The sequence below is a fragment of the Sardina pilchardus genome, chromosome 11 (genome assembly GCF_963854185.1).
Source record: "Sardina pilchardus chromosome 11, fSarPil1.1, whole genome shotgun sequence".
Lineage (NCBI taxonomy): Eukaryota > Metazoa > Chordata > Actinopteri > Clupeiformes > Clupeidae > Sardina > Sardina pilchardus.
The window spans coordinates 25,484,862-25,507,320 of record NC_085004.1 but is presented as its reverse complement, the minus strand read 5'-3'; the positions used below and the strand labels follow the sequence as shown (position 1 = coordinate 25,507,320).

General features: G+C 40.9%; 1 protein-coding gene across 5 annotated transcripts; it reads right to left on the bottom strand.

Moving 5' to 3' along the window:
* Positions 1-1,237: 1,237 nt before the first annotated feature.
* On the bottom strand, positions 1,238-20,703 carry pax6b (paired box 6b). Of its 5 annotated transcripts, none has more exons than XM_062549695.1 (14): positions 20,632-20,703; positions 15,793-15,949; positions 12,932-12,985; positions 12,045-12,068; positions 9,703-9,833; positions 9,357-9,398; positions 9,046-9,267; positions 8,458-8,623; positions 5,199-5,357; positions 5,000-5,082; positions 4,701-4,851; positions 4,353-4,465; positions 3,842-3,983; positions 1,238-2,993 (listed from the first exon to the last, which is right to left on the bottom strand). In XM_062549695.1, the coding sequence occupies exons 2-14, from the start codon at positions 15,803-15,805 to the stop codon at positions 2,908-2,910; spliced, it is 1,386 nt and encodes a 461-aa protein (XP_062405679.1). In that variant the 5' UTR covers positions 15,806-15,949; positions 20,632-20,703; the 3' UTR covers positions 1,238-2,907. The 5 variants fall into 5 exon arrangements, with proteins under 5 accessions (XP_062405679.1, XP_062405680.1, XP_062405681.1 ...); XM_062549696.1 differs by having other exon boundaries at positions 9,052-9,267; XM_062549697.1 differs by lacking the exon at positions 9,357-9,398.
* Between the last annotated feature and the right edge of the window lie 1,756 nt (positions 20,704-22,459).

Genomic DNA, 22,459 nt, shown 5'->3' with positions numbered 1-22,459 from the left:
CACATTCTTTTGTCTGCTGTGAATGCAGAGTATTCAATTATTTCAATCTCAGAGCTGATGCCAGGTTTTACAAAAAGAAAATTCTTACGGAAAAAAAACAACTCAGCTTCTAGAGTTCAGCCCACCAAACTCTCAACAGGTTTTCTCATTTTGCAAAGCTTTGGAACATTTTAGCCAGAGTGTTTTGTTCCCTGATCAACTACATGTATTTATCAAACTGGTCAAATTGTAGATATTGTGCGTGTCGGGTTCAGGTGTAAAGAGACAGAGAAATAGGCAGCCGGAGCTCTAGTTGAAAAGAGAATGATGGCTAAGCAAATGCAATGGTTTCTATGTTGACCTGAGCTGTTCCTCTGATCCTTCACTGGATCCTGCCCATCCTATATCTCTATGCTGTTTACTCATCAAACGGTCAACAAGATGTTTTAGAAGCCACTGTAGATGCCTGATCAAATATACGTTTTTGGGGGGGTCTGTGTCTCTCTGTTAAATTGTTACACACACTACAGCTTAACGGCAGGCAACAATATGAAGTATATTGAGCAAGGCTGCAAATGACCCTGTGAGTGTGTTTAAGAGAGAGGGAGAGAGAGAGAGAGAGAGAGAGAGAGAGAGAGAGATGAGAGCAATCCCACAATCCTTCAGTGCTGTGAGCCTATACCTGACCCAGCTCTGGCCCAGACCTCCCCTCTCTCCCTTTCGTCCGCCCCCCTGCTGAGATAGCAAGTGAAGCAAAATAACTCATTCTGCCACACAATCGCTCCCTCGCTCCCCCAACTCGCCCAGGGCACAGACTGCTTTATCCCTCCACCCCCTCTCTCTCTTTCTTTCTCCCTCCCTCTCTCTCTCCCTCCCTCCCTCCCTCCTTTTTTTTAAAACCATCGTAACTCCACCAAAACAAGGGCCTGCGCTGGTGAATGGTTTGGCCTTTCCATTGTGCCTGTGTTTTTTGTAGTGCTTGTGTTGTATGGAGTCGGTTGGTGCTTTTGTCTGTGGAGGGTTTTTTTGTGGTTATAAGGTGGGCTTTGGGGCTTGTGTCTGTGTGGTGAAGCTTTGAGAACACTATTAGATCACTTGGAAAGGATCCTGTTTGAAATGGTTCAACCAGTGGAGTTGAACACTTCATCTGGCAACACTGAAAACGTTGAAAGAGAGCTCTCATCAAGACGCATATTTTTTTGTACTGTACAAAATGTTTTTTTTATATTTTTCACAAAATACAATTAGAAAGCTCCATTTTAAATAAAATTCAAATTGAAATATTTAAGAGACAGTGTAGACCTTTCTTTCTCCCAAAGCATGGAACTGACTCTGAACCAGAACCCTGACGTGACCATGCCCCCAGATACACATCAAAATGCAGAACGCAAAGCATGATAGACATGGTCTTCAATTATAAATAACAGACTGCAGGATTAGTCGGCAGTCAAAATGTACTCGAAGCCATTGTAATAGAATGTAAAACAAATGCTTACAAAAAATGCTTGCAACACAAGACAAATATATATAAAACAAAATGTTGTGTAAGAGATGAAATACAAAGGCTTTGGTCTGTTTTTACAATCAACAATGGTTAATTCTGATATGTACTTGTAAACAACTGCCAAACACTTATGTTTAAAACTCTGCCAAGCATTTGTAATCATAATTATAGGAATTAAATATTTCTAGTTGCACAAAATTATTTGACAGCATGACACTATAATACAACTATATCTAAGAGACAACTTGTACCTTACCTAAAGAAAGGTTGTTTTTTACAATGCATGAAAATTTGTATAAAATGTATAGAATATTCTGGGGAGCAATACAAATGAAAGTAACTTTTTATTGTAGAAATTATTTAGGGAGATTCCTAGGGAAGACAAATACTTACAATTGGACATAAACAAGTTGGATTATATCAATGCCACAGTCTACCATTGAGCAATCATTTCTCTCCCACATTTTTCTCCTCAATGTTATTGCTCAGCACAGACAGTTTGCCCAAACTCAATCTACCCAACACAACTTTTGCACTTGCACTTGACCCAAGGCTTGTTACAACCCCAAAGCAAAATGATATTACTTAATAATGCCACTGTCCATAGAATACACATTGTATTTGAATGCAACCAAAGATAAGGACAAAAGCCAATATGGGTAGGTTGAAATGGGGACATCCTTATGCCAACATTTCTTGTTTTTGGAGAGGGAAACCAACCAGTTGACAGATAAATGAGCTTACAAACAGTGTCTCTCACTCCAGTTAAACTGGGTTGATATGCATCTGTGCAAAAGTCTGGTAGAGGTTCTTGATATAAGCTTGCTGAGAAGCCCACGGGACAGTCGGTCAGGGTTCCAGCCAGTGTGAGTTAATGAAAGACCATTGAGGGCTCCCAGCTGTCCGTCCAGAGTTGTTCTCATGTTTACGTCATAACATAGAAATGGAACTATAGAAGTACACCAAAAAGATGGAAAATGAAAAAATGTCGGTACGCTTGATTTTTAGTTTGTTTGTTTGCTCTGTTCCATGAAAGGCAGGCCAAGTTTTTTTTTTCCTTTCTCTCCGTGTTTTGCCTTTGTTTTGTTTTCTCGTCTTCAAGTTTTCCCAAGTCCCAAAAGTCACAGAACAGCGCACAATCCCAAAACGAAATTGTCCACTCCAGGTCCTCCTTTGCCATTGTCTGTCTGTGTGAGTGTGTGTGTGTGCGTGTGTCTGTATGCCTGTGTCTGTGTGTGTGTGTGTGTGTGTGTGTGTGTGTGTGTGTGTGCGCGTGTGTATGTATGTATGTATGTGTGTGTGAGTGCTGACATGTACACAGAATACTGCCGGAGAGAGAGAGAAAGAGAAGGAGAGAGAGCGCGGTGTGTGGCTATGTCTCAGATGCCTCGTGAGAAAGTCAGAGGGTGAAGTAGCTCTTCTCTTTACTGTAGTCTTGACCAGTACTGAGACATGTCAGGCTCGCCGCCTGGAACTTGGACTGGAACAGATACTCCGGGGGAGATGAGTCCTGTAGAGGGAGGGAAGGAGAGAGGGGAGACGCTGTCATTCACTGCTACAGACAGCATCACTTTATAAGAGTTTTCTATCTCAATATGGGGACATTGCATCAAAAATGAAGTTTATCTGTCTGTATCTTTTTTTTTAAAAGTATGATTTATAATTGTGTTTACTTATTCATGTGTATGATTTATTTATGATTCATGTTTATGTTTTCGGTTTGAAAATGATTGAGAACTCAACCAGTAATTGTTTACAGTTGAGAGCTTGTTTTAGCTCCCATTCGTGCTATTACTTCTTTCTCTTGTGGTGATTATAGATGGTCACTTCATTTAGGAAATGCAATTCTTTCAGCACAACAAAATACTGTGGGGTTTTTTATTATTATTTGAAGGAAATACTATATTATCCTTCTAGTTCATGGACCTGAACATATCTAATACATAACTATAACAGGACCATCTTTAGCCTATGCAAAGGAGTGGTAGGGCTACCTAATTCTTCAATTAGAGTAAAAGGCCAATGCAAACCAGACAGAGGTAATATACAAAACAAGTGATGAGGAAATACATGGTAACATAGGGTAGAGATGTAAAGTGGTAAATGGAAAATGAAATGGGATGTAAACATGCATGCATAACTATACAAAATATGAGATGAATGATATGCAACATGTACAGGCTATTCTATAATGAATGAAAGGAACATCACAGATAGAGACTTGTATATGACAGCACTGTATATGATGGTACCCTGCCTGATTAGGATGTATGGTAGCATAAAAAATCAATGGCAGTAATTTGTCACTATCATCACCAAGCAGGTCAACAAGAGGTTATTATTATTTTTTCTGCCTACCTGTTGAGGTGGTACCAGAAGGGGCCATTGATTGGCTGTTCATGTGTGCTTGCATATGAGGGGGTGTGTACGTGTCGTAGCTCCGCCCATTCACAGACGGACTCGTGGGCAGCATGCAGGAGTAGGAGGATGTCTGGCTGGGCTACAAACAGAGAATATAGCAATTAGCCTCCGGGTAGGTGCTAACGCACAGCTCTCATCCAAAATCATTCTGCCTGCCACCTTAGCTTACAAAACGAGCTGCCATATGGTTAGCAATGGTGTTTGTGTAAAGTGCATTGGCTAAAGCTACAAGCTAACGATTTTCCCCCAAATTCAAAGGCTGCTAGATTCAATAGTTTATAGCGTATGCTTGGTGATGCAACTGTTCAGTAAAGACTTATATCTTTGGGCTAGCTTTTATCACTGCTATCACAACACATTCAGGGACAGAACAGAACACACACACAAACACCACACACAGTATCCTAACTGCTATGAAAGGTTGGGGAATTGGTTGTGGAAGACTTACTTGCATAGGCAGGTTGTTGGTCATTGTGAAACTTGGCATGGGAGGCAATCCGCTGTATGTGTTTGTGAGGGCTGTGTCTGATCTGCCTAACATGGACCCTGATGTGAAAGACACTGAGAAGACAGAGAGTTTTATGAGAATTACATTGAATTTAAGCACAATTTGCATACCAGGCCTATTAGGGCATGTTTTACTGTTTCCGATTCTAATATTTTATTTTTTATAATAACTATTCCATACTCATACAGGCCTACATAATATCCCCTTTTTTCCACAGGGGAAATTGGAACTCTGCCCACAGATTCAAAGTGATTGGCCAGGGGCCTGGTGTGTCTGTGCGAGGCCTACCTGGTGTTGTGGGCTGTGGAATGGCCTGGTAGACACTGGTGTTGAAGCTGCTGCTGATGGGTATGTGACTGGAGGGGTTGCTCGCCTGTCGGCGCTGATTCCGCAGCTTCTCCTCTCGCCTCCACTTTGCTCTCCTGTTTGAGAACCACACCTGCCGACACAACACCAGAGCCATCAGAGCCAGAAGAGGACGGAGAGCTTCCAGATGGTGCTCCATGTGATAAGGCATGTGACAGCTGAAGTATCAAATATAGGACTCTTGTTTTATGATGAATAATAGGCAGGTATTTTTCACTCACCTGTATTCTTGCCTCTGGTAAATCAATCTTGGCTGCCAATCTTTCCCTTGCGAAAACATCTGGATAATGAGTTCTTTCAAATTCTGGAGACAAAATTGAGAAGTATGATTATTCACACACACATATGTGCACAATATATATGCATGTTTAGTTCTAAACGATGTGTTTTACTATATGCAGATGAGGGTGAGGAGGCTACCTTTTTCCAGGGCCTCAATCTGCTCCTGTGTAAATGATGTCCGGTTTCTCTGCAACTTTCTCTTCAGCTGGAGCCGCAACTGTGTTTCGTCTGAGTCCTCTCCGTTGGAGCTGATGGAGTTTGTGTTTTCTCCTGCTCCATCCTGCGGCTGACATCCATCTGTGCAACCAAGTAGAGAGAACAGTAGTTCAGGAGTAAGTTCTTTATTGATATATTTATGTAGCCCTATTAATGCAGATCACATCGTTTGGGGTATTGTTTCCAAGTCCTGTCAAATAGTGAGTTAATGTGGGAAAATACTGTTGTTTGGTGAGGACCATCTCTCCTCTGATCCTTTTATCAGTTGTTAACAATGAAGATGCGCTCAAAGGGTTAAGAGAAATGTGTCGAGATGCAATGAGACCTTTTCAGACTCAGCAATGTTTAGAAACCTAAACCCTCTCTTGCTCCCAGAGTACGACGATTCTTCAATACCATTCACCATATGGGTATGCGTCGAGCCATTGAGGTGACCACCAGCACTTGAATAGAAAGAGCAGCTTTTCATCGCGACACAATGCCGCGAGAATAAGGGGAAACCATTAAAGTTTGAACGGAGATGGCCTGCCAAAGTTTTCGTGGGCAGAATTCTCGAGTGTACACAATTGGAGGCGTCGACAAAAGGATTCTCTCAAGGCGTGCATTGCTCAGCATTGTTAAACACGAGGATCCAGTCAGCCCCGTTTTCAGTTCACTGTGTTAACCTCTACGCACTTGTGTCATTAATCAAAGTCTACTGGGCCGTCCCGTTACATGCCACTTTGAATTTAGCCTATATCTTCATCTGAAACCCCCAGCATGGCTTGGCTGTAAAGATGTTTTCTAATATGCTTATCTAATTCCAATAGTTTACACAGCTTCTTGGGAGTCGAGACGGACGTTTTCGTGCGCTCTTGTGTATAGGCTACAGTTCTATATTTGTTTGTCAACAAATGATTATTTAAACCTTTAAACATGGAATTGATGTGTGTTTACCAAATTAATAATTATATACACTCTTGGTGAGTTGCAAAATAGCCTAGCCTATCAGTTCTGCTCACTGGCAGAAATAATTATAAAGATCTTTAACGTTTCTGTAATTCATCGTTAAATAATTTTGTCCTCCGGTGACATAGATTAGGGACTATGGCTATAAACTGCAGGCTGTGTACCAGTGTTTGAAAAACAGGTATTACTCTGGGTCTACAATTAAGTTGTCTTGTGTGGTGTAGTTGTCTCAAAGGCCTCACTTTTTAGGGCTAATCCGACGAAATAAGTGTTTCGTCCTATTTGTCTATAGGCTACGTCTGGCAGAGCCTACTAACGCGTCGTTTGGGATTTGTTTTCTTTTTTTTCTTTCAGTGGGGGGCTTGGAAATAAATAATTAAAAAAAAAACATTCTTTGGTATCATTGTGTCTCAATCAGTCAGGCATAAAACACGACGAACGATAACCAATGGCGGCACCTTTCAGCTGCGGAGAGTAGATCAAAACAGTCTAAGAGCACTATTCAAATAATGTGTTCAAATCTTAAAGACGGATTTTGGAATATTATAGAGAGAGGTGCAACAGCGCAGCAAAATGAAAACAGTCTAGCAGTTTTCTCCTTACTCGACGAGTTGCCTCGTCTCAACTATCCATTATTTTTTTTCAATTTTGCGTGGCAGTTGTCTGATGGGGACCATATTTGTTTCCCTGTGAGACAGAACCCTCCCGTACGCTTGCATGAGGTAGGCTAATGGACCCTAGGCTGAAGGACAGCAGTAAGATCCACATGTTTGTGAGGCCTAGACCAATACTTGGCTCAAAGGCGCGGTAGGCCAAGTTACTCCCAAAGTGACTGCCTGTAAATCGCTACATAGTCTACATGCTCGCTGGCTGGAAGAGAAGTTAATTATTGACTGATTTCCTAATTCAGACTGGGCAACTGTATGCTGCTCGAGAATTGACAATATATGAACAACATCCAAACAATACTTAAAAATACTCAAGACAGTTTGTTTGTACGCAATGTTATGGTATGTTGGTATGGTATGTTTATTTGAAATATGTAGTCAGTCAGTCCAAGTAGATTGCAATTTCTCCGTTCTTTCTGTGATATACAATTAATGTTCTACTTATCCTGTGTTGTGATATTTGCTTTAACTTGTCCATGTTCAACGTTCGATTTGAAAGTCTAATTTTACAGGGCAACAATAAGATTAGCTACAATAAAAACGATTACTCATTTTAAGTTGTGTAGGCTGGTCACAACATGTTTTATGTTCATGGTTTAGAAAATGCTCTATTGTTTTAAATAATACTTTATTGCCCTAAAACCGACGTGTGTAATTGGCGCACTGCGCCATGTCGTGTCCAGAGGTCTCCGGTGAACATTTACTCTCCAGCTGTCTCCTCCAACTAGACGCCTGTGCATGTTGTATTAATGAGAGACTAAACGATCTCTAATGAGCAATTACATAGCGACGGAGCTGTTCCCATCACAAATTCTTGCGTGAGACAGAATCATCCTTTGTACCGAGATCCCGCACACGGTTTCTCCGCTTTATCTTCCAGTGGTGGGGGTGGATGACAGGGGCGTGTGGGGGCGCGGGGGTAGGGGTGCAAGGGGCGAGTTTTTGGATGGACACCTACTCTGAAAAGATGGACAGTAGTCACGCAAGTCCTCGGCAGAGACAGAGGCGGTATTGAGATGGATGATTAATTAGAGATTAATTGGTTGCGAGGTGAGAGTTTTGCACGAATGGACGAACTGCGTTTGAGTTGTGATCTTATGTCATCAAAGTTTCACTGTTGGCAATAGAGGCAAAAATATGTATTTACATTATTACACCCAGCACTGCATTTACAAACGTAAGCATTCTGACCATTATAGTCAACAAGTAAATACAGTCATTGCATTTGGAAATTTGGAAATATAAATTAGAAAGTAAGATAGGCCTACATTAATTATTTCAAGTAAATATATTAAAAAATACTACCCTCAATTACAATGAAATTCATTTAATTGAACGACTGTAGCCTAGTAGGCTATTAGATACTAGGAGTAAGGAATTATTGTAATACTGTGTTATATCAAATATTAGTCTTAGGCTATATGTTCATGAGAAAAACGCAGTATCATGATAATGATTCAAGTTCCATATAATAATGCATTACAATAATACTAATCATCATAATCATGATCATAAATAATAAGTAGATTGATAACGAGCATTTGACAACCATTGTTAAGCCTCACCTTGGTTAGGTTGGCCGGGTACAGAAGTTCCAGGGTACCACCCCGGGCGGGTTCCCCACGTGCCCGTCTGCCCGTTGAGCATTCTCAGCTTGTCATACATGCCATCTGCACCCATCTGTTGCTTTTCGCTAGCCAGGTTGCGAAGGACTCTGTTTATCGACGACACCTGAAAGACATCAACAAAAGTACCTTTCAGTTCAAGGCCTCATGACAAAAACCAGCCGAAGTGAATGCCATCCCAGTGTCAATTATTAGCTGCTGACCATGTGACTTGTTATCTGTCAGGCTGATCCAAAATGTACTCAACAACAGCAGTACATATTACAACAATAATGCTAATAATAATAACAATAACAATATGATTAATAATAATTATTATTATTATTATTAGTAGTAGTAGTAGTATTATAGTGAGCAAAAGGGCATATCAATTTAATTTGATTTAATTGTGTTTCTGTAGTACCAGTTACAATTGGAATTGTCTCAAGGCGCTAAAGGCTATAATATGCCATGGATCAGCGGTAAGTGAAATCATTTCAGGTGGTAAATTGAATTAGCAATTGTAAATAAATGGAAGTCTGTGCTTACACTTACGCTAGGTATATTGTCGTTGGTGCACACGCCGTCTGACAATAGTCTGTCACGAATTTCCCAGGCGAAGATTGAGGGACACTCCCTTTTGTACTGTGCTATTTTACCGACCACTTCGGGCGTCGCTACTCGTGGTTTGCTACCTCCAATCGCCCGTGGTCTGATGGAGCCAGTCTCATAATATCTGCCCAGGATCTTACTCACGCACCCATTCGACACCTGGATAGAAAACAATAGGCACAATTCACATACATTATTTAAGACAACTGCGAAATTTTTAAGTATGCGTCAAACAATGATAAGCTTACGTGTTCATTGTCCAGCACTTGGACTTTTGCATCAACATGCATCTATAACACAGAAAATATACCTTAAGCTAACAGAACGTGTCAGCTATAATATATTTCCTGAAATATTGTGATGAAAACGTCCAAAATTGCGACGAATCTTAATTGGATGGTGGTAACAATGGTGGCAAAGTTATCACTGGAATGCCACTGAGTTGTCAGTGATGTTCAAAATCACAACAGCCTTTATTTTCTTGAGAAACGAATTGACAATTGATTTTCCTGTTTTGTTATAGGTATAGATGTTATTCATGTATATGTGTCATATAAAACTTTTGGTTAAAGACGATGTAACACAAATGGTTACCTGCAGGATCCTGGAGATGTCGCACGGCCGCGCACCGCTGTGTGCGAGCTCAACGATTTTCTGTCTGGTTGAGTCCGGCAAGGGTCTTCCGTTAACAAATACACCACCGAGCTGGTTCACGCCGCTGTGACCTACACAGAGATACGGAGACAACGTCGACAGTGTCAGTCACCTGAATATCGTTACAACCTATGTATCCAAAAATTAGAAAACTGTGCCATTAGCGTTTAGACTTTCGGCAATATTCAGATATGAATGATATAGGCTACAGCTACACAATGTTGTTGATACATGCAGAAACAACAAAACAGTGAGGTTAAACATCAAGAGATTCAATATTTAAATGAATCCAAAATACAGGCACACTGCAATGCATAGAAAGTGGTAGCCATAACTAAGTCATGTAATGTCTTTTTAAGTCACCAATACTTCCATCAAGGTATGCTGTATTCCTGTCTGCCTTCACTAAATACATGCATTACCCACCATCGTTCATGTATAAAAAGAAAACAACATCACCAGCAATATGAAAATGGATGCTCACAACTGAAAGTCATTCGTACTTTACTGTCAATAACTAAACGCGAAGCGCTTTCTTCAAAGTGTTAAAAATACAGCCGAACTTGAAAACACTCATAATCTCACCAAAAGCATATCTGCAGCGATGACAACACAATATCAGAAACAACTCCTTAAATCATAATTACGTTTTTGCAAATTAAAGCAGAAGCTATTAATTAGCAATTAATTGCGTACCTAATTATTTGGATCTCGCAGCGATAACAAAAGTCCAATGAGTGAAAGCGAAGAGCCACCAAGCCTTGAACCGAATCAAACCGAAGCCTCCCCGGTGTGCCCGAGACTCTGCTCTCACTCCCTTCCCCACTGACGCCCACCGTTAGTTTGACTCCGGGAGCGCCAGCTCCTTAGCAATAAATAAGCTCCAAATATAGAAGAGGGGGAAAATATGATGAGCCTGCCTGACATTTGTCTTTAAAATAAAGCTAGCTGCACGTCAAGTTTGAGCTTAATTTCTGGAAATAGGCGGAAGTCGCCTCGGATCATGCATGGAAGGCTAATTGAAAAGATCAGTTGGAGCACTTGTGGCAGGCATGTCACTTTATGACACCGCTCTGCTTTTGAAAATCGCATCGTCACGACAAATAGTAGCATGATAAAACGACCCTTTCTGTCTGCATTTGGATATCACTCGGATAAAATTGGACTCTACTAGTTTATCCTTCAAGGGAGGCTTCATTTTAAGGTAGCTAAGGGCTATGCGCGGGCACGGGGACGTGAACGCGCATGATTCTTAACATATTAAAACTGACATACAGTGTTTTTTCTCCTCTTGTTTGTATTTGGCAACAAATCCTGCAGCCGCTTCAGCCCCGTTGTGTTCAGGTTGTGGGTTACAACACATGGCAGTAGGATGCTCTGGATATTACCATAAAGCATGGCCATTTTTTTACAAGGCTGTAACTTAAATGCAAATGAACTAATGGCCAGAATAACGGAAATATAATATTCTACAGTGACCCCAGTTGAGACCTAATGTGTAATAATCTTACTTAAACAAGATCCAGAATAAGGGGAAATCCATTATCATCCTCTCTATCTATTGTAATTCCAGGATTAACTGGATTAAACAGGCTCTTGGACATAAGTACAGCTGCATTTAAGGTTTATTGGCCTTGAACTGTGCTCTTTTATTTATGATATTTAAATAAATCAATATGATGGATATAAACGTCAGATAAAAATAACACATAAAATTCCAAAGCACAAAAGGTCAAGTCTTAATCATCTTGTAATTCCCAACGGTGTGCGCCCGGGATGCTGCCCGGTGGCGATCATTATGCGACTTGTATTTTATTGCTCGTCGGCTAATGGGAAAACATATGTCGACAATTTGGATGCTCCCCACCATATACACCCAGGAGTTAAGAATACAAAGCATGGGGAACCCGCCGCGACCTTTAGACAAACCCAGGGCCTCACCAGGCTGATATCTTCACGACAACTCGCACCAGAAACCACACGTCGCAATATTGCACCCTCCTATTAACATCCATTCAAGGCAGATAAGGAGGTGGATGGCTAGTGTTTTGTTTTGATTGACCTTTCGACAGAATACAGAGAAATTCAGCGCATTTTCCAGCAAAGAAAAAAAAGCGAGACTATGAAAATTCAATGGAGCATCTGTGAAGTCTCTCTCTGTCTCTCTCTGTCCCTGTGTGCGTGTGTGTATGTGTGTGCATGTGTGTGTGTGTAAACATTGCACTGGCAGGGCGGAATAAATGTAACCATATATCACAACATAAGTAAATAATTCCACACACCTTCATCACAGACGTCATACACCTCTTGTCCAGCAGCAAGAGAAAAATGTTCATATGGTTATTATACTATAACAGCCTCACACATACTTTCCTTCACAATAAAACAAAGTACCACAATGCTAATTATCATTGGAACAAAGACCTTAGTGCACAATATTTATCCAGCTCCTTTTTATAAATGTCTCTCAGTGACCACATCTAGTCCTGGAAACCGGCTATATATGAAATAACGAACATTTCCCATATTTTCTGCACTAGCCCTTTCTGCAGCGCTTATCAGTTATGCGACTTGGCAGCCATTGCCAACGGTAATGCAGACAGCTCTGCAATTATTTAATATCAAGTCAAGCAGAAACAAAATATCCCCATTGCCCCTCTCTCCCCCTTTGATTACGCGCATGTTGCGCGTGTACATGTCAGTGAATGGTGCTGAATAAACAGATAAGCAATACTTCTGCCAGGTATATTTTCTCACCTGCAATATGTGAGGCCGTCTTTGAACAGAGCCACAGAAAGGCCTAAATTCAGTTTATGTAAATTAAATAGACTATTCACACATCCAGATATGCGCGTGAAAGGCCCATAGGCCCCTTCTAACCAAAGCTACCTGTACAGCATCTGTCTAAACACGGTAGTTCTCAAAAATAATTTACGCGAAATAAAATATTACTAGGAGCCATGACCGCAAAAGCAACATGGAATACCATTGTAGGGATTAAACAAATATAGGCCTACCACTCATAATCTAAACATTAAAATAAGTGTTTCAACAGCTTTCCCCAGCACGGGTAGACATTGCATCTTAATAACATGGATAGCCGGCACTGCGCATGATAATTTCATGATTGCAGATGTGGCGATAAAGAATTATTCATAAATGTACTTACTGTTCTGCATCATCGACGCCACACCAGACTCCCACGCGGCTTGATTGTGGTATTCTATAAGCAATGCAGGAAAAAACGGATTAATTGAGGAGTATTTCATGGACGTTTCTATTTCAGACAAAAAAATATTTTCAGCTTAATTTTCTTGTTAAAGGTCTTGTTATGGGGTTTGAAATTCGAGGGAATTGCGGATGATAGTTTTGATGCACCAACACCAAGGTGGCAAAATGTAATGATCTGATATATCCTTTTTTTTCTCCGTGCATATTTGAACTTGCCTGGAAACAGAGTTGACTGTCCGCTTTAAAACAAATTAGCCCCTCATCTGCCGCTGACTACTTAATGCCTTCCTAGGACAAAGCAAAACAGTATATTAGTAGGCTACACCCCTGAACAGTCTTAATCCCATATGTTATCAACTGCTTTTGCATATGGAATTTCGAGACGTAGTACATTTTGCATTCTTTCCTTCTGATTTAAACGTAGGCTAGCCTATGCATTTAGTCAAACTTCAGTCTATTTTAGACTGTTAGCTTTATACTATATCTAATTAAATAGCTATGTTCTCTGTTGATTTGGTTTTGTCTTTAATATATTTTCGCTATATTTCTGCAAGCTATATTTGGCAAGGGTATCCAACTATATTTTCTCGCGCTGTGCAAACTTTTTACTGGGCCCCGTACTCTTTAGATCTTCTCTTCAAAAGTACAGTGACACACGCTGTCTACTTCGCCTCAGTGCTCTGAAAGTAGGAACGGGAGGGGGTGAAGGCAGGCCAACAAAGCCTGCTAGATCCCAACAATGTGGCCCTTTCTACCGCCATCCCCAAGCCCGTCGTGCAAACTTCGGCCTCCCTAACTAGCAACACAGCCTCCCACTAAACGTACCAACAACTCTAGGATACAAAGCGCGGAGGGCACCCAACCCCCAAGCAGCAAGCATACACCCACACCAGCATCACTGTCACAGTGATGGCCGTGACCTGGTGCCCGCACACCAATGTGTGGTTTTCTTTTTTTTGTTTTGTTTTGTTTAGTAACGTTTGGGGAAATAGAAAAGTAATTTCACGTTATAAATATCTGGAGGTAATTGTATAACTGGTGAGTTGTTAGGGGTTGTAAAAAACGGTACAACAGCTCAGTAGGGCGCTCAATTGGAAAAAGACAATTGCAATAAAGGAGCTATTCAGTGACATTGCTTAAAAAGGGGGCCAGTGAAGGAGTCTGGACTTTCATTTTCTCCCTCAGCACAGAAATGTACCCGTTGAATGCTTTCTTCTCCTCACTCTTGATTCGTAAATGTAATTCATGCACCGTGTTTGAAGTAATTGTGCTGAAAACTTGGACAAGAAAACAAATTTACTATTTTTCAATAGTAGGCCTAGGATAAGCCTATATTAAATAACACAACCATTATATAACCAAACCCAACCACATTTTGACACCTTGTTTTTTTTTCTGTTGACTGATATCTGGAATAATAATAATTAAAATAGTAAAGGTAATATCAAATATTAACTTCTCCCACAAACATATTAGCTTATTTGGTTTGATTATTTGGCAGCAGTAATTGTGTGAAATTAAATAATATTTAAGCAATTTAGTTTTGTTTCATAAACACGCGGTCTACTGTGGCGACCATGAGTGGTCTCCAGTAGCCAAGGCTACTTCAGTGAAGTTGAGCATTTCCCTTGTCATGCTCTCGGCTCTATTGGTGTAGCTGTTAATTATTTATTCTTGGTACCAAACTCGGTCGATGTTGTTGTATTTAACTAGGTCTAATCTGCATTTCTTTCCCCTCTCTAATCCCGAACTACAATCGCCTTAATTAAACATGCTTATTCAGGACAGAGTATCCTGCAGTAACAACATTCATATGCATACATACATCTGTATCTATACAATGGCCCCGTAGGAAGTTACGAGCACAGTGCAATTTACATGCACTAATCATCTTAGTGTTAGCTTTTATTTAGTGACAACTTAGTGTTCAAGTTATTTGGCGTTCATCCCCATCTAACTGTTTAAGAAGCAATTGTCAATCATGCCCAAACTATTCTAATTGAAAGATTACCCAGGATCTATTCCACGTCAATTATCCAATATGTAGTCTAAATAAAATATCACGATTTTGTCGCATCATTGTTATTTGACATCATTTGACAGATTATAACCTAACATTTAATACAGGGCTGCAATACCACTCGGCTTGGGCTGCTAGCGAAAGCTTGTCATTTACAATCATAGAGCTCGCTAATTTTAAAATACATGAAAATGGCATTTGTTTATTTTGTCTTTAAATGCACGCAAAGAACAGAAAACTAACAAGGCCTAGTGCGCTCCTAGTGCATTTTTAGAGAAGGCGCTCGGTTGAATCGCTCGGATGATTCAAACTGACACCTTTCCTCAACGGGTCATTGCGTCCCCATTCTCCATACTAAACACAGTCTAGGCCTAACGTGACTTTTTACTCTTCGCTGTCATAAATAAGCATCAAGCTATCTACAAACACCAACAACTTCTTGTAAAAATAGCGAACAAATCGGGTTAAACTCCACATGGATAAGGGATATTTTAAAAGAAACTTCAACAAGACCATTCGTGCTTAGGTTGCACGTTGCCCACAACACACATTTATATTTCCACTGCCATACTAAAACGCCATAGTAACATGCAATATTCTCAAGTAGAAATATTAAAAATCGTATACCATATATACTTCTATAATAACAATTGCACCACTGCACATTTTTTTTCTATTGACCATTTTAACCGAAGCGCCACAAGCAACAGTGTAACTGCTGCACTGCTTTTTGCAACGCGTAAACAAACTTTTAGTAAAGAGACGCTGTCAGCACCCACCTTTCTGAGGCATCCTGCTCCGCCGCTGAATTCCTTCTTGGTAAGTTTTTATTCTTATTAATCACCCAGTAGTAGTTCTCTTTGAAAAATACCCTTTGTTATTTCAGGTAAAAAAAAATCGTTTTTCCAAAGGGTTGCAAGTGAAGAGAGGCAATCCCTGCGAAGGAAACAAAGATTGACAGTGAGCGGAGATGTCAGAGAAGCCGAGTGACCGAGAATGTGCGCTCGCGTGTGAGTGAGTGAGTGAGTGAGCGAGCAAGTGAGGCGAGCGAGCGAGAGAGAGAGAGAGAAAGGGGGAAGAGAGAAAGTCAACGAGAGAGAAGGAAGTGGGGGGAGAAAAGAGAGAGCACACCTATGCTGATGATGGTACAAGTGTATTAATGTATGTGTTCCTGGTCTCGCCTCCACGGCTCTTCACTGGCCCATTAGCGAAGTCTGACCTCTGTCATCACCTCCCAGCAAAACACTTCCCTGTGCGCCTCTCGCCATAGCGGGAAACGGGGTTGAGCCAGGGAGAGGCGCTTCTCAAACCCACTAATCAGCCCACACATGCAAATTCACCTCGCCTCCTGCGCTCTCTCTCTCTCTCTCTCTCTCTCTCTCTCTCTCTCTTTCTCTCTTTCTCTCTTTCTCTCTCTCTCTCTCTCAAACACACACACACACACACACACACACACAATATTGCCCAATGCAATGCTACGGGGCTGCTTGGATGCCTATTGGACAGTCTAGCCCATTCTCACCGATATAATCTGTTTCCCTGTGAGATTTTTGTACCACGAAACCGATGGTGTTATTTTGGAAATGTAGGGGGCGCACTGAGAACGGCATGTGGAGCGGATGTGAGCTCATAAATACAATTTCAATTTTCTTGGGGCATATTTAAGATCATACAATTGTGCTCATTTTCATTAAATAAACAATAACGGCATTACGCAAGTTGTTTTAAATGGCTATCAAAAAGTTTAGCACACATATGAGTTTATTCATAAGGTTTAAAACATGTAATTCATCAATGCATTATATCAGAATTAGATTAGGCTATCATAGTTGAATGGTGATGTGCGCCTCTGGAAGCTGGACTGTAAAACAAGAACAAGGCCCTCAATTGTTGATTGTGAAAGCGAACCTGTTTGCTCAATGCATTAAGGGCACTTCCAAATGGCCTCTAGTGTACTCGTCAGAACAGTTGCAATTGCAAACACTCTCCACGTGCCTTTGTTGACATTGCTGTTTTGGGTAGGCTATGTCACCCTTTTCTAAACGCTTTTGATAAACTAACTTCTTAGGTATATCAGCATGTATTAGCGCACTCACGAGAATTTTATTTCGTTTTTGTGTATGTTGACAGGAACAGTTAGAAGTTGAAAGTGATGTCTTTGCCTTCACGACCATGCGCCTCTGACTGGCATGTTTTGAATGCCCAATGATTAGTACACACCTCAGTACACTGCAAAGCGAGCTTGCTGCGAGCCTGCGTTCGAGTTTACACTCATACCAGCCTCGGTGTTCTAGTGAGATTCTCCAAAGGAACAGCTTGGATAGAGAGGGATTGTGAGATGCGTGGAGATAAACTAAAGCAAAGAAAATGCAGGGGACAAAAGGGGGTGCAGAGGGGGTGGGGGTGTTTTGGACCGCTCGGAGCATAAAATTAAGTTGTGGTGGCATACACTTGACTTCCCTTGACATGTGAAAAGTGCTAAAAGTCAAAGCTCATCAATAAACTATCTGGAAGGTGAATGAGAGCCCCTGACAACCATTGCATTCCTAACTGTGTTACAATGAGGAGACAAACGACACTGCCAAAGAGTCTGCAGCGGCCTCAAAAGGGGCCTCTATAGGCGCAGGATAATGAGGCGAGCGGACCGACAAGAACTGCTCTCCAAAGTCCTGCGGCGGTACTCTTAGCCGCTGTTTTCTTCAAATAACTTGTTCTAATACATGCTTTTCCTGCGTATGTTTGTTCTTCTAGAGTTAGAGTGAAAAATCTGGACACTGGTAACTCGTTAGGCTACCTATCATGCCGTAGCTGTTGTCGGATAAAATGGCTTCTCTGACATGAAAAGTTTTTTTTTTCTTCTTCCTCCAGTCAGAGAAAAGGACTCAGATGCCATGCAAATGTTTACTGTCTGTTTCATTGGAAGGCGGATTGGACCACGAAATGGTGAGTGCAAGAATCCGTGGGGCCAGCTATGCCATTATCTGTTCAAAGTGTCCTGAATAGACTAGTTTAAGTGGTTTTAAATATAGATATCGTTGGCATTTGCTGAAATTAGGCTGTTGGAAACTCCCCAAAGCGAAGAAAGAATTTCTACCTTAAAGCAATGCCTTACTGAGCTGGCATGTCTAAATATGAAGCATTAGCTTGCTATAAGCTAGTGGGCTTTGTAAACATGACAGGTGACAATGTGGTATGCCAGCATTATGAAGTTCGACCTCATGGATTGAGAATGATGGGTGCACTTAAATGCGCACGTTATGCTACACTGCGGTCTATCAACAATTTAAATTGTGGGATTGATTGTCATCCGATTTACAAGTTATATCGTTACACACCTGCTTACTTTGGGTCTTTTTCCGCAGCTGTTTTGCAATCCTTTGATGAAACGCATCGCTATTTTTCCCTGGAAATGTTTCCTGGCTTTACATTATTGATTTTCCTCTTGAAATCCGTACGTGAAAAGGAAAAGGATAGACCGTTGGTGCTGACATGCACTGTAACCCAATGCCAGCCAGATATTCTCTAACTGAAAAATAATGAATGGCGAAAAGGATACGTGCATGAAAAAGCGCTACAGGCCTGTTTTTATCTCCTTTAGCGAAATCCTATGGTTTCCCGGCTTTAGATATTTATTATCGTACACACTATCAATTAGCGCGACTTGGATTAGCAGCTGCTAATTCAGAGTCTTGAAAAGAGAACTTAATCTTGTGGCTATTTCCCTCGGGGCAAAGTGGGCTTAGTGCCCCCTCTAGAAAACTTTTAAACAACAACACAAAAAAAAATCATACGGGGTGGGAAGGAGTGAATGCGCCTGACGTCATTGTTAGAAGAGGAAGGGGGTGTCTGAAAACATCAGAGGATAGGCCTACTGGCTGTAGCTTATTGAGATTTGTCGGTTTGCAAGAAAATAATATTGACAAGAAGTGAGTAGCCTATTTCATTGTTTTTTTATTATTATTATTATTAGTATTATTATTCCATAAGACAGTCTATAAGCTATAAGTATTTTTTTTCGCGCACAGTGTCAATATTGAATGTTCATCGTCGAGTTGTTGGAGTGAGAGGAACTAACTTCAAAGAAACACTGTAAACCCAAACATGATTTTGGTCATATATTCACATGATGTATTACACAACTTGATGTTTCACAGTATTACAATTACTTGTTATATTCAGCTCAAAGAACAGTACTGTGGATCATCATCACCGACCTGTAGGAGTATATCCTTAATGTCTAATGTTTGTCTGCAATAATATTGACATGATATGGTGATTGTTTGTATTATTATGGCGAGTGTCCTTAAGGCGCAATGCCCTTTCACCTGTCATTTGGACAGGTCTAGTCGGACTGATGACTAATAATGACCAATGGACTATGACAGGTCCTGTAAAGTGCTATCCGTGAGATAGAATAGGCCTAAGTCAAGAGATTCTTGATAAGCCGTTTGTTTTGTAATCATGCAAGACCATGGACACTTTAGTTATGGTTTCACTTATAGCAGTATTTTAGAAACTGTCCGTCTCCACCAGGGGCAGAGTAGCCTATAGGCTATGCATTATAGGCCAACTGAAGAACATGCTTGCCTGACTCGTAACGCAGCAGTGGTTAGGACGTGTAACATAAACTCATAATTGTGTTTCACTGAAATCTTAATTTGTGGTGTATTTAGATTAGCTTAGTAGGTTATAGGTTCATTTTCTACAACGTTCTCTACGTCTTGATGTCAGAATTTAAATGCAATAGGCCTAGTTATAAGAGGAGGTTATGGGTTTATAAGACTCGATTTGAATATTCGTGTTGCTGAATTAAAGCTGTTTTCCAGTAGTGCGTGTCATCATCACCTCAGCGAATGTGCAAACCATGAAGTAGCGTTTCAATTTTGAAAGAAGTGATTCAAATGTAGCCTAAATGTAGCCCAATAAAAGAAAGCTGGTGAATATAATTATATCATTGTGATAACAACAATAATGTTAATGATATGATACTAATTATTACAATCATAAGCATAATAGACTAATAATATTAAGTATCTACAATGATCTTGTTACTAATGTTTGTATGTAGGCCTATAGTGTTAAATACTGTAAATTATAATGTTATATTTTCTGCTAAATGTAACCACTCTGTGTTCCACCAACAAAAACATATATTAGTGTTAACAACCCTATAGGCTACATGTTTAGCCGTTTGTATACTCCGGCACCGTACATATTTCCAAGGCATAGAATAGCCTAATAACATCGGCCAGAAGTGTATAAGACCGCGCAATAATCGACCTCGTGGATATTGATGGATGGTCTGTTCTCCCACGAACAGTCCTGAAAGTCGCAATGATGTCTGAATAGCCTACTGGTGCGCAGCACACGCTCACCGATGGCTGGCAGAATAAAATTAGATACACAAATCCCAGCGTGCGCGAACTGAGGCAGTCTACGGCATTAGACCATGTTGCAAACTTAAGTTCCCGCTTGCAGACGAGTCAAAATACAGCTCTCATATGCGTCTTGACTCCGCTCTTGCAGAGTACCATCGCAAGTGGTTGTAAAAAAGCCGGAAAACATTTCTGTCCGCGTGAAGTGTTTTTTGTTGTTGTTGTTAAAAAATAAAATCTTACCTGACAAATCACGAGCATCTGATGTTATATCCCGTTGAAATCAGAATTGTTTTGTTTCACCCATAAATGAATCAGAACTCAGGTTATGTGTCCGCTTTTGTCAGTTTTGGATCCCTTCGTTCGGTTGAAATGTCAATGCGACTGAAAAAAGCGTTGTGTGTCTAACCCCTAACTTTCTCTTAATATCAGCCTCAAACTAGGCACTGATTGGTCAGAACGACAGGGCGACGTCACCTTGGAAAACACTTCTCTTGCTGCCGGACAAGGGAAGTTCGATGCAGCGCCTATACACGCGTTGGCCAGTGTAGGATATAGTGGGTTTGCCATATATTGTACAGAACTTTAGATGGAGGTGGCGGTTTTCATTTTTATTTATTATTTTTTTTTTTTTAAAAAAACATCGAAACGAAAATCCGGTGATATTCAGAGAAACTGATCATAGCCTATCGTTTTGCCTTTTGTTCGTGGTTATGTGAATATGGGTCACTGTTCCACTGTGCTACACACTGCACGTTTTTAAATATAGTTTCATTGTCATTTGAGTGATAAATACATATTGGAAAGCATGGGCCTGTTTTTTCCGGTTACCATCCCATGCAAGTTTGTCTTATACAATATAGCAAATATTGATCAGGTGTGCGCAGTCGTCTTATTGACAAAACGCATTCAGGTAGAAAATCAAACTCCAGCCAGGTGGGATACAGACAATAGTACTGTAACCAGGTTCCAGTCTCTCTCTCTCTCTCTCTCTCTCTCTCTCTCTCTCTCTCTCTCTCTCTCTCTCTCTCTCTCTCTCTCTCTCTCTCTCTCTCTCTCTCTCTCTCTCTCTCTCTCTCTCTCTCTTTCCCTCCCTCCTTCCGTGTCACACTACTTCTGTCTCTCTGACTCATTGTGTCACCCAGACAGATGCACACGTACACACCATTTTGTAATTAAAGAAGTCATAACTTAATCATAGGTAAAAAAAATACATGGCCCGATTTGATTATTGATGGATAAAAGTGTATGTGAGATCTTGTCTAAGGATTTAATTAATAAAACAACAAACTTATTTTTACAAAATGTCAATTTCTTGATTTTTTTTCGTGTCTTAGATTATAGGCCTACATGACATTTTGTGAAATGTCTATGTGGTCTTGTTCGTCATACATTTTTCTTCCACTACACCGTGTGCGTGTGTGTGTGTGTGTGTGTGTGTGTGTGTGTGTGTGTGTGTGTGTGTGTGTGTGTGTGTGTGTGTGTGTGTGTGTTTGACCTTTAGTTTCATTTTAGCCTGTCTTATTTTATAAAAATGTGAGAATGTAAGTAATTTTCTGCATGTAGGTTTAGCTTGATTTGAAGGATTCAGAAAACAATAGATTGTATGTGCAAAACTGGAGGGAAACATGTGACGAGGTAATGCACTATAGGGTGTGTGTGTGTGGGGGGGGGGGGTGGGTAGTAACCCACGCAACGCCGTTGTTGCAAGTCTCTCGGGAAATGGGTGTCTTTGGAAGTCTCTTAAAAGGACACAGGTAGGACATGCGGACCATGTTTGGGCCATTATTTGGAGTAACCACCATTAAGGAGTCGTGAAACCGTGCAACCTGACAGGGTTCTTCAGGTGGACGCTGGAAACTGCACGGCGTGGCCTCGCTTATCATACTCTCAATAAAAGGAGACGCAGAGCAGCGGCCAGACCAGGTGCTACCGTTCTCTTTACACGAGGCCCGGCTCTTGAGAACTTGATCAGGCGTGAACGAAAATCTGTTCAGCCTGCCTCTCCTGCTAGAGCCATATCCCCACTCCCTCCCCGTGCCTTTTAAAATGTGTAGAAGACCCCCCCCCC

Excerpts from the sequence above, each read along its gene's own strand:
- pax6b (XM_062549695.1), bottom strand. Across the intron at positions 4,466-4,700 it reads TCCACAGCCCACAACACCAG|TGTCTTTCACATCAGGGTCC; the intron begins GTAGGCCTCGCA and ends CTGTCTTCTCAG. Across the intron at positions 3,984-4,352 it reads CCAACAACCTGCCTATGCAA|CCCAGCCAGACATCCTCCTA; the intron begins GTAAGTCTTCCA and ends CTCTGTTTGTAG.